The 11422-nt window shown below is 72.4% G+C and overlaps 2 protein-coding genes across 2 annotated transcripts in view; one reads left to right on the top strand and one right to left on the bottom strand.

The window, feature by feature from the left end:
- The window catches only part of CHLNCDRAFT_59250 (hypothetical protein), a gene marked incomplete at both ends in the record, with an annotated part of 11985 nt that extends 951 nt beyond the window's left edge, over positions 1–11034 (top strand). The window contains 11 exons of the mRNA XM_005843459.1: positions 938–1109; positions 1270–2093; positions 3122–3259; positions 3293–3446; positions 3667–4183; positions 4486–4567; positions 5895–6007; positions 7103–7172; positions 7595–7672; positions 7968–8166; positions 8528–11034. Of these exons, the coding sequence (XP_005843521.1) occupies positions 938–1109; positions 1270–2093; positions 3122–3259; positions 3293–3446; positions 3667–4183; positions 4486–4567; positions 5895–6007; positions 7103–7172; positions 7595–7672; positions 7968–8166; positions 8528–11034 (4854 nt within the window). The remainder of the gene's footprint in view (positions 1–937; positions 1110–1269; positions 2094–3121; positions 3260–3292; positions 3447–3666; positions 4184–4485; positions 4568–5894; positions 6008–7102; positions 7173–7594; positions 7673–7967; positions 8167–8527) is intronic.
- Positions 11035–11144: 110 nt separating this feature from the next.
- Positions 11145–11422, bottom strand: part of CHLNCDRAFT_140992 (expressed protein) — a gene marked incomplete at both ends in the record, with an annotated part of 5066 nt that continues 4788 nt past the window's right edge. The window contains one exon of the mRNA XM_005843425.1: positions 11145–11171. Within this exon, the coding sequence (XP_005843487.1) occupies positions 11145–11171 (27 nt within the window). The remainder of the gene's footprint in view (positions 11172–11422) is intronic.

The following is an 11422-nucleotide window of genomic DNA, read 5'->3' as shown; positions in this document are numbered from 1 at the left end:
GTTCTCATCCACCTCGACGGGCAGCGCCAACAGGCTGCAGCCCGTGCGGCTCAACCGCCTGCGGTGGATGCACATCGGGATGTCTACAGCCTGTAGTGTACTGTGGGAATGTCGGCAGACTGAGTCAGTGGCAAGGCGCCACCTCCGCTCTGCCAGTCACACTACCATGCATGACCCGATTTAGCAAGCAGGTTTGCATCCAGCTGCAGCCTTCGATTTTCGCAGTTCTACAGCACAGACGGCAGTGGGGAAGAAAGCTGGGATGGCACAGCCGGCATTGGATCGTCACGGAGCGCCGGCGCCCTGGCACACCGAGGCAGCCCAGATCTCGACTGCAAGGGTGCGTCACTGACATGAGTTCATGATTCACTATTTTCCCCGCGGGTCGTGAGCAGGGAGCCTGCCGTTTGTGATGACGGAGGTCTCCGGACCAGCGGCGTGGCAGAAGCTGATGTGGCAGCCGGACATGACATAGCCTCCGGGCCCTCGGCATGCAATTTCCAACACCATCCCTTCGTGCATCCCGCACAAATTGACATCAACACCTTCCTCAACCGGGCAGCCCTGAGTGTAGGCTGCTCCCTTCGATCGATCGTGAAAGTTCGACGACCCTCCCTCCAAGCACCGCCCTTGCCACCCCTCCCGCCGTGCCTCGGCCGCATTGCTCAGGTGGGCTGCCGCGCGGGAACGCCTCCCACGGGCGGGGGCAGGTTCGTGTGGCAGGCAGCTCGCCGCGGCATAACCAGCCGCCGCGCCAGCTGCCGCGCCAGATACCCGCCGCCGGCCTGCCGCCCCACCGCCAAGCAGCCGCACTCCCTTCATGTCAGACTGCCTTTCCTTCACCTGACCATGCATGGATCCATGCTCTTCTTCTTGGCTTCTCTCATGGTGGCTCCTCCTCACCCGCTCCACCTTGCGCGCCGCCCCCCTGCCGCAGGCAGTTGCCAGTGGCCTCCTGCAGGCATCCAGTCGAGAGAGAGGCGCCGCATCCCCACGCTTGCTCCCACACAGGCGGAGCCAGAGGCAGGCTCTCAAAGGTATGGCGGATGCACTCAGCAGCAGCCGCACGCCTCCCGGGCGCCACGCCGCCGACGCACCTGAAGCAGGCGGTACGTACGTGCCACAGTGACTGCCAGTGCCTCCTGCCTCCCAAACCACCTGAGTTGTTTGGTGCCAGGCGGTTTCTGCAGGCACGCCTACCCGTGTGCCGGCTCGCCTCCCCGCCCCACCCTGCCAACACCGCCCGCTGCCGCGCTTGCTCTGCCGCAGGCTGCTGCCGGGAGGCCACGCTGAGCCGCTCAGCGGCCAGGGGCGGCCCCTGGGCCGCGCTGCTGGCGGCGGCGGAGAGGGAGGAGCGCGCAGCAAACGGCGGCGTCCAGGGCGCCGGCCGCTGGCCGGTAGCCGAAGCGACGGCTGGCCGCGTCCCGCTGGGCCCGGCGGGCGGCTGGCAGGCCACGGCTGGCCTGTGCGCAAGCGGTGGCGGCATGGGAGAGGGGTGGGGCGGCCGGGACACGGCCCCTGATGACGGCGCCTCCCTCCCTCTCCGGCTCATGCCGACAGCGCCGCCGGCCCCACTCCGCACCAGCATGACGCGGCCCGGCCCCCTGGAGCCCAGCCAGCCCGGTACCGCACACCGGGAGAGCGCCGCGCCAGGGTCACCAGCCTTGGAGCGGGCGTGGGAGTGCAGCGCCCAGGCAGCCGCGGGGCCGACCACCGGCAGCGGCGGCGGCGCCTGGACCCTGGAAGCTCGCACCCCGACCGTGGGAGCGGAGCGGCAGCGCCGCCGCTCGGCAGCAGCCTGCGGCAGCCCCGGCCCGCCGCGCGCGGCTGCGGAGGAGCACGCCGCCGCCTGCCACGCGGCTGGCGGCAGCGGTGCAGCTGCGGCTGCTGCGGCGGCGCAGCGCCCGTGCTCCCGCGGCCAGCCCTGGCAGCTGCCGCCACTGGCACCCTGCGCCATCGTGCCGCCCGGCCTGGACACCTTGTGCGGCTTGCCGCCGTTGGCAGAAGAGGACTGGCGCAGGCTCAGGATGCGCGCGCCTTCCTGGCACGCTTCTGATGTGGCGGCAGGCAGGCCGCCATACTGGTACACACTGGTACTGGTACTGGTACTACTAGTACTAGCAGTGGCTGCCGCTCCCGTGGGCGGCCGTCCAGTCCACCGGATGGCATCCCCTCTGCTCCCCATATTTAGCTTGTGCAGCGCTCCAAGCCCGCCGCCAGCGCTGCCATGTAGATGCATCCAGCCGCTGCTGTTGTTGGAGACTAGACGAACGGATTAGATTTAGCCTGTACCGATTCCGCTCTTGCCCGCAGCTGCTTGCCCAGCGCCCTTTCATTCCGCCGCGGTGGCCGCTCCCCGTCCGACGATGTGCCAAGCGAGGGAGCCGCCGCCCCCACCTGCACCTACTAGACATGGTATGCCTGCATGCATGTTGCTGTAACCGACCAGTGGGAGGGGCAGTTCAATGAGTGGGAGGCACCCAGGAGACTCGTGCTGCACGCCGCATGCTTCGGGGGCCGGCAGCGCGCGGCTGGCGCTCGCCGCCGGCGCCGCAAGAGCTGCAAGCTGCCGGCTGCTCATGCCGACCGCAGGCTGGCGCAGGCATGGCATATGGCAGCGTTGCCCACTCCGGCCATCAGCATGGCAGTTGGCTGGAGACTGCAATGGCTGGCTGGGCCCATGCATGCGTGCCACCACCGCCAATACTGGCAGCTTCGCGGCGAGCGCAGGCGCCAGCTCAGAAGGCATGCATATGCTACCAGTGTTTCTGAAAGCTGGCGAAATCGGGCCAAAAAACGGCTCTGGCTGGCGATTGGCCGAAGGCCATCGCCAGCCAGAGCTGGCTAAATGAGGGCAGGCGGCGGGGCGACATCGCCAGCGCGTCGCCAGCCCCCATGACTGACATCGCCAATATTTTGAGGAGAAATGGCCAATTTTCCTCAGGAACTTCATTCCATAGTGTTAAACAAGCGCCAGCTTGCTGGGGGCTTCGCCCCCAGTCCCCCAAAAGGGAGGCAAGTGCCGACAAAGCAACAGCGGCGCCGCATGTGGCCGCTGCGCTGTGCCAGGCGCAAGGGTGGCTCCCCCGCATTTCGCCAATCCTCAATGTGCCATCGCCAGCTGATTGGCGAAATTTGGACGCATAATGCTACTCACCTCTTGCGCGATTATGATCCCTCGGCTGCGAGTCACCTTCCGTCTGTTGCATCACAGGCGGCTCTCGTCACAGCCATGTCCCGCCAGCAGCTGAGCGTGAGCGTGAGCCGCTGGCCGCCGGAGCCGCCCCCGCAGTTGGTGCAAAGCCCGGCCGGCGCCTGCATCGCCTCTCTATTCGATGGGGTGGCCGATGACGAGTTCATAGAGTGGCTGCTGGAGGATGGGGGAGGTGGTGTCACGTCGATGGGCGCTGCGGACGAGGCGGCATCCTTCTGCAGCGCCGCAGCGGGTGAGGGGCCAGCCTTTGCGTCATCACGGGATCGTGTGTGGCCGATTACGGGGCGCCCTGCCCCGAATGTGCCTCCGGTCCGGTGGTGTCGTTTCGCGTGGCGCCGCCGCTGCTGCGCCGCCGCCCAGCTGCGCCGCCGCCAAGCTCCGAGTGGTATGGCCAACAGGCAGGCTCCCACATCCCCTCTCTCCCATGTTTCCGTGGTTACCTGCCTGTGCAGCACCCCAGCGGCCGCACCCCGCAGCAGAACGCGGCAGCCCAGCACTCTGCTCTCTCGATCGGCCCGGCGGCGCGGCAAGCCCCCGCGCCGCCGCCCCCGCGGCGCGGCCCCAGCAGCCGCAGCCCGCGGGCCGCCTGTCGCCGCCCGCCGGCGCCGCCTCCAGTGGGCCAGCCCTGGGCCCTCACACGCCGCCAATGGCCGAGGACCTCGCAGCACAGAGCAGCGCCGACATTGCCGCCTGGCTGGGTGGCTGGGCCTGGCTGGGAGGCGGCGATGCTGAGCTGCCCATGCGGAGCGGCCCCCCGCCGCCGCGCACGATCAGGCAGCGCCAGCCGCCCCGCCAGCCAGGCGCCGCCGCCGCCGCCGCGGTCGCCGCCGCGCCGGGGCGGCCTCCGGCGGCGGCGCCGGCACCCGGGGCGCCCCGCCTGCCGGCGCCAGCCGGCAGCTCGGGCGCTGGCGCTGGTGCCCCACCCCTAGCACCGTGCCACGATGCGCAGCCGCTGGGGAGCAAGCGCAGGTGGGTGGGATGGCCTGGGTGGCGGCCCTGGGTGGCGGCCCTGGGTGGGTGCCCTGCCCTGCCTTGCCCTGCCGCTCGCCGCCCGTCCCACGCATGGTTGCACGGCAGCAAGGCCGGCACAGGTGCTGCCAGTGCCTAGTAGGGATGGGCTGGGTCAGCAGCACTGGGAACAGCGCTGCTCATGTGCAGCTTGCTCAGCCCTCGCCTCGCGCCCCAGCCCTCCCACGCCCGCCGCGGCACGGGCTGTGCCTCGCCGCGCCCGTGCCCGACCCGCCGCCTCCTCGCTGCCTCCGCCGGTGCAGCGCCAGCCGGCGCCAGCGGGGCGCAAGCCCCGCGAGGAGCGGCACCAAGCAGGCAGGCGGCACGAGGAGCAGCGGGGGCGAGGTGTGGCAGGAGGCGGTGGTGTGGCGCGCCTCGGCTGGCACCCAGCACGCCGCCGCCCACGCCTGGGCAGCGGCATCCCCGCCCCGCTCCGCCCGCGGCCGGAAGCGGGGCAGGGAGCCTACGGCGCCGTCGAGCGGCGTTGACGTGGCGTGGCGGCCGCAGGCCAGCGCCAGGCACGCTCTGCCGCATGCGCCTGCCCAGCCCTGCGTGCAGCCCAGCGGCCTGCCGCCGCCGCCTGCCCGCACACACGCCGGCAGCCGCCGGCAGGGCGTTTCCCGCTCCTTGCTGTGGCGCCGCTGCCGGCGGTGCGGGAGCGGCGGCTTCAGCATGTCGCCTGCATGCCCTTCGCCTTGCTTGCTGGCTGGGCCGCCGGCTGGCAGGCTGGCTGGCTGGCGGGCGGGCTGGGTGCACCTGCTGGGCCTGCTGGCTGGCTGATGGGGCGCACTCCCCCTCCCCCTGTTCTCTTGTCTGAGTGCAGGCACCGATGGGCAGCTACATCTCCGTCGGAGTGGCGTGCCCAAGGGTTGCATGCGGCCGCCCCCAGCCCGATCCTCTGCTCTGGCCCCAGCGCTAGCCAGCTGGGCGCCCCGCACAGTCAGCCGCACAGCGGCGTGGCTCCAGCCGTGCCAAGGCAGCCAGCGCCGGCGGCCTTCCCGGCCCGGCCGGACCTACCATCCCTCTCCCAGCCCTGGCGGTGGGAGGGCGGCGGCGGGAGGGGCGGCGCCGCGGCGGCGCCTCCGCTGGGCGGCGGTGCTGAGCTGGAGCCAGCTGGCGCAGCGGCTGCCCTGCTGGACGCTGAGCTGGCGGCAATCCTGCGCCTGCCCTGCTTCTAGCCCCCCGTTGGCCCGCTGCTGGGGCGCAGCCAGCCGGGCCGCCTCCCGCCCCTGCTGCCGCCGTCCCGGCTAATGGGCTGAGTGCCTGGGCGGCTGCCGCTGCCGGTGCCGCCACCGCTGGGCGGCGGGCTGGCGAGCCCTCCAGCGACTCTCTCGGAGAGGGCGCTGCTGCCGGCCCACCCTCTTGTTTCTTCTATTTTCATAAAACGATGCCGGCCATCTTGGAATGGCCGCTTTGTGCTCTCATGCCATCATAATTGTGAAACCATGCGGGCATGCTGCAGACGTGTATGTCGCTGTGCTGCGAAACCATACCCCATGCGCCGCGTTGTATGGCATGCTGCCCTCTGCCTTGCAAACTTCCCCAACAGGCTAGCCTGCCGTTGGATGCTCAACTCACCCCCCTCGTGTACCTTGTTCACATGTCATGCCTTTCTTCCCTTCACTGCTTTCTTCCCATACTCAAACCCGCCTTTCATTCACCCGCACCACAGAGTGCGCACTCTGCGCATGCGCCGCCCGCGCCCGCTCACATCTCCGGCCGACTCAGCAGCTCGCAGCTGCTCCAGGCGCAGCTCGACGCCGACTCGCTTCTGCTCCGCCCCAGGTGCTGCTTGTAAAGCGGGGGAGCGGAGGGGAGGGCAGGCAGTTGGTGGAGGCCCTGCAGGGCAGCAACTGCCAACTGCTCAGTGAGGTGGGTGGTGGGGGGACCCGGGAGGTGCACGTTGCTGCTGCCAGCTGGTGGTTGATGTGGCGGCACTGCCCTGGGGGCGTGGTGGGCTTGCATGGCACCGAATGATGGGTCCGGCGAGGGTGCCGTGTAAGCCGGTACAGGTGGCGTGGCCACAGAGCAGGAGCAGCTCTGCCAGGGAAGCGCCGAACCTCGGCCGGCAGCAGGCAATGCGCCGCGTGCATTGGCTGGGCGGGTGGCGGACCCCGGCTGGTGGGGCAGGGGCAGGGAGGGACATGGTGGTGTTTGGGTTTGGGGTGTGCAGCGAGGTGTCCAGCTGCTCAGTAAGCGGAAGCCTCGTGGTGGAAAGCATGCGCCCCCCGCCCGGCTTGGGCCCCCTTGTGGGTGCCAGGGCAGGCACAGCCTGCCCCCCAGGTCAGTCCATTGGCAATGCCGGCATGCAGGCTGGTGCGCCCAGTAGGGAGCCGCAGCGGTGGCTGGAAGGATGTCAAGGGAGGCTGTGCGCGCGCGGCGGAGGGGGGCGCAGCGCTGAAGGCGGAGGTCGGCGGGAAGTGGCGACAGGCGTTTTAAAGGCCTGTTTGCCCAGTGCGCAGTTTGCTGTGCTCGACACCGTACTCGTCGTTTGCAGGCCAAATGAGGCTCCGTTTCCCAAGCCAGAAACCTGGTGTGGACGGGGAGCGGTTACCTAATAAATCATACGGGTAGCCCCACAGGCCCTCCCAACCCTGAAATCCGCTCGTCCTTGGCCCGCTGCGGCGCTTTTCAGCGGCAGCTGGCCGCTCCCTCGCCACGCAGCCCCGCCAGGGCAGTCCCTCTCCGTGCCTGACGCCCCTGCTCGGACCTCCGTTGCCGCCTCGGGTTCCATTGCACGATGGAGGGCCCTGAAGGCGCGGGGCCCTCGCAGATGGAGGCCACCCAACTCCACCAGGCGCAGTCGGCAGGGCAGGCCGCTGCGGCGGAGCAGCTCGCCAGCTTGGGAGCCGCCCCGGCCCCTGCTCCGGCTCCCCGCAGCAAGTCAGGGCCCCAGCTGTGCTGCCAAGTGTGCGGCACCGACCTGCGCAGCAGCAGAATGTTCAACATGGTGGGTTCTGGGCCTGGCGGGGAGCTGCCGGAGCCGGGTTGCACACGGTCTGTGGCTGGGCAGGCCCGCGAGCGACGCCGCGCCCGTGCAGTGGCGCGCGCGGCGCCGCCGCCGCCGCCGCTGGCACTCGCCGGCGGCGGGCGCGGCCCTCCCTGCCCTGCACCGGACCCAGCCAGCTGGCCCTCCGCGGCAGGCGTGCCACGCAGCACCGGGCTGCCGGCGGCACAGGCCGGGCCTGCGCCACAGCATCCGCCAGCGGCAGCCGCGGGCAGCACCCACAACCGCGCCGCCGCCGGGCCGCCCCTCAGCCGCGCGCCCACCCAGGCACCGCCGCTGCAGGCCGCCTGCCATTCTTTTGCGCCTGTGCCTGACGCCCGTGCTCCCTGCCGTGCCACCCCGCCCGCCCGCACCCCCGCCTGCAGCGCTTCCGCGTTTGCCCTGACCACGCCGCCGCCGAGTCGGTGGTTGTGGACGGCATCCAGCAGCGCTTCTGCCAGCAGGTGGGTGGCCCGGCGGCGGCGCGGTACAGGCGTACAGCAGCACAGCGCTGCTTGTGGCTGGCACAGCGGGTGGCTGGCCAAGCATAGACATTGCGCCGCCAGCCGCCCTCGGGCCACACACCCCCGCAGCCCTCGCCTGCCGCCGTGCGCCCCGCCCCGCGACCCTCTTCCGCTCCTCCCCTCCCTCCCTGCCCATCCTGTGCCGCCGCTTCCGCCGCGCATGCCGTCACCTCCCTCACCGCGCCCGCCCCTGCCTCCCCTCCCCTCCCTCCTTTCCTCCTTTCCTCCCCCGCAGTGCGGCCGCTTCCACCGGGTGGAGCTGTTTGATGCATCCATGCGCTCCTGTCGCGAGCAGCTGGCCAAGCACGCGGAGCGGCGGCGCCTGCGCCGCCGCAAGCAGTGGGCGGCGCAGCAGGCGGCGGCGGCCGCCGCCGCCGTGGCCGCCGCCGTCGCCTCGGGCGACGTCGCCCTGCCTGACCCCGATCCAAGCCACGGTGAGGGGCCTGGTCAAGGGTTTAGGGTTGGCGTTGGGGTGGGGAGGGGGAAGGCTGTGTGTGTGGTGGGGAGGGGGAGAGGGTGTTCCGCCTGTTGGCGCGATCGCGGTTATGTGTGCGTGTGCGCGCGTGCTCATGCGTGCTTGCGTGTGGTGTGTGCGTGTGCGCGCGGCATGGCATTTCATCTGCCGACGCCGGCGGCGGTTGTGTGTGCTTCCTTGCTGCCTGCCTCTACCGCTGCTGCCGTCGCGAGGCGCGGCACGACAGGCCGTCTGCCGCGCCCCGCGCCCCGCCCTTGCCGCCCGCCTGGCGCCGCTCCACGCGAAGACCGCGCCGCCTCCTCCCCCCCCCTCCTCTGCAGCAGCCTCGCTGGCCTCTGGGCAGCCCTTCTCGGCGGCTGCGGCGGCTGCGGCGGCGGGATCTCTCACTCCCAGCTGGCTCACGGCAGGGGGGCTGGGGCCGGCGGGAGGCTCCCTGCCGCTGCCCACCGCCGGCGGCTCGCTCCCGCTGGCCTTCTCTAGTGGCGGCGCCACCGCCCCTCTGCTCGGCAGCAGCGGGGCGGGGTTTGGAGGAGGAGAGGGCGGCGGCGGCTACAAGCGTCGGCGCGGCGGCGGCGAGCGCGGCCCCGTGCAGCTGCGCCCGGCGGCAAGCGCGGGGGCGGGCGCCGTGGCGCACCCGCGCTGGCAGCAGCCGCCGCCGCGCATGCTAGCGCAGCTGGGTGGAGAGTCGTGGCAGGCCCAGGTGGCGCACCTGCTGGAGCAGCAGCACTCCAACACCGCGCTCCCCGCCTGGCCGCCGCTGCCGGCGGGGCTGCAGCAGACTCTGGCGGCGGCGGGGGTGGGCCCCTCCGCGCACCCTTCACAGCAGCACCAGCAGCACCAGCTGCACCAGCACCAGCAGGGGCCGGCCGGGGAGCTGCCGCACGGCACCTCCACCTCAGCGCTGCCGCCCTGGCAGCCGCCGCCGCAGCAGCTGGCGTTGGGGCCCGGCGGCGGCGGCGCGGCGGCGCCGGGGCACGGCGGCCTGACCGCGCTGGAGGCTCTGGAGCTGCAGCAGTCTTCGTCGGCCTTCCCCCCCTGGCAGGCGGCGGCGGCGGCGGGGGGGCATCAAAACGCGGGGCCGGGCGCGGCGGCGGCGTGGCGCGCGCAGGTGGACGCTTGCTTGCAGCAGCTGATGCAGCTTGTGGAGCTGATGCCTCGGGCGCTGGTGGAGGCGCACCTGCCCGCGCTGCTGCCGGTGGTGATGCAGCTTGTGGGTGTGCTGGCGCCGCCAGGTCAGCAGGCGCCAGGTCAGCAGGCGCCGCCACTGCTGGTGCTGTCGGTGCCCAAGCCGGAACTCGAGGCGGGCGGGTGGCAGGCGCAGCAGGCGCAGCAGGCCGCCCAGCAGGCACAGCAGGCGCAGCAGGCCGCCCAGCAGGCACAGCAGGCGCAGCAGGCGGCACAGCAGGCGCAGCAGGCCGCCCAGCAGGCACAGCAGGCGCAGCAGGCCGCCCAGCAGGAAGCTCAGCAGCAGCAGCAGCAGCAGCAGCAGGCGCAGCAGCAGCCCCATTTTTCGGTGCCTGGAAGCTACGGCGCGGAGCCCGCCCCCTCCTGGGCCGGCACCGAGGGGGAGCAGGCGCAGCAGGCGCAGCAGCAGGCGCAGCAGCAGGCGCCGCGCACCGGCGGCGACAGCGGCAGCGGCGCCGCCGCCGCCTCCCAGCGCTCTTCTGGATCGCAGCACGGCCAGCTGCCGCCGTCCTGGCCGTCGGCGCCCCCCCTGCCAGCGGCGGCGGCTGTGGAGCCGCCCGGCGGTGGCGGCGGCGGCGCCGCAGTGCTGCTGGCCGCGGTGGCGGCGCGGGCGGCGAGCAGCGGCGGCGCGCCGCCGCCCGCTGCCCCCCAGCAGCCCCAGCCCCAGCAGCAGCAGCAGCAGCAGCCGCCTCAGCTGCAGCAGCAGCACCAGGGGCCGTCCGGCTCGCTGGGCCAGCTGCAGGCGGCGGCGGGCGCCAGGTCAGAGGAAGGTGGGCTGCTGGGGCGTCGCGAGAACGGCGCCTTCTCGCCTCCGGCGCCGGCGGGCAGCCTGGGCGCGCCGCCACCACGCCCCGCAGCCAGCGCGCCGCCCCCGGCCGCACCGGCGCTGCAGCCCGGCAGCCAGCCCGCGGCGTCGGCGCCTGGGGCCTGGCCCGGCGCTGGCGGCGGCAGCGGCGGCGCGCCGCCCGGCGGCCTGGGAGGCCCCGGGGACGCGTCTCTGCTGCCGCAGCAGCTGCTTGCCGCGCTGGGGGGCGGCCAGCTGCCGGCCTCGCTCCTGCAGCTGCCCTCCCTCCCTGCGGCGCAGCAGGGCCAGCTGGATGTGCCCCGCCTGCTGGCAGACTGCCTGTCGCTGCTCAACAGCCAGCCCGCGGCGGCGCCGCCGCCCGGCGACGCGCAGGCCGCGCTGCAGCAGCTGCTGGCGGGGCAGGGGGGGCTGTGGGGCGCGCAGCAGGCGCAGCAGCAGGCGCAGCAGCACGCCCAGCAGCAGGCGCAGCAGCAGGCGCAGCAGCACGCCCAGCAGCAGGCACAGCAGCAGGCGCAGCAGCACGCGCAGCAGCACGCCCAGCAGGCGGCGCAGCAAGCGCAGCAGCAGGCGCAGCAGCAGGCGCAGCAGCACGCCCAGCAGCAGGCGAGCGCCCAGGTGCTGCTCTCCTCGCTGCTCCAACAGCCTCTGGCGCCGCAGCAGGCGCAGGCGCAGCAGGCACCGCAGCACGCACAGCACTCCCACCAGCAGCAGCAGGCCCAGCAGGCGCAGCAGCAGCAGCAGCAGTGGGGCATGGACACCCTTCAGCACCTGCTGGCCTCGGTGCCGCTGCTGCAGCAGCCGCCGCCGCTGCCCGGCCAGCCTCAGGCACCGCGCTGAGCGGCGGCGGGCGCGCCCTGGGACCCCTCCACCCCACCCCGCCACCCTAGTATCACGCCCAGCCTGCAGCCCCTTCCTTGCAGCCGATCCGATCCGACCCCTCCTCTGCCTCACTCCCACCCCCCCTCTTGCCCCGTCTGTTTTTTGTGTGTGCGGGCGCTGGCTGCGCCCCCGCAGCCAGGCGCCTGAGCCGGCAGCAGTACCCTCCCTTTCACCACTCAATAACCGAGGTACCGTACCCTCCCTTTCCTCACTAACCCCCAGCCCCGATAACACCGCGCCGCGGCCGCCGAGCCCGCACGAACGACCGGCCAGCCTCCCGGCCCCCCTTTTTTCGTGTTTGTTTGGATTTCCCGCTCGGCTGCTTCTGTTGGAAACCCCGTGCATC

Source organism: Chlorella variabilis, assembly GCF_000147415.1.
Source record: "Chlorella variabilis unplaced genomic scaffold CHLNCscaffold_30, whole genome shotgun sequence".
NCBI classification, from domain to species: domain Eukaryota; kingdom Viridiplantae; phylum Chlorophyta; class Trebouxiophyceae; order Chlorellales; family Chlorellaceae; genus Chlorella; species Chlorella variabilis.
The sequence above is the reverse complement of the archived record's forward strand: the minus strand, read 5'-3'. Positions and strand labels throughout refer to the sequence as shown.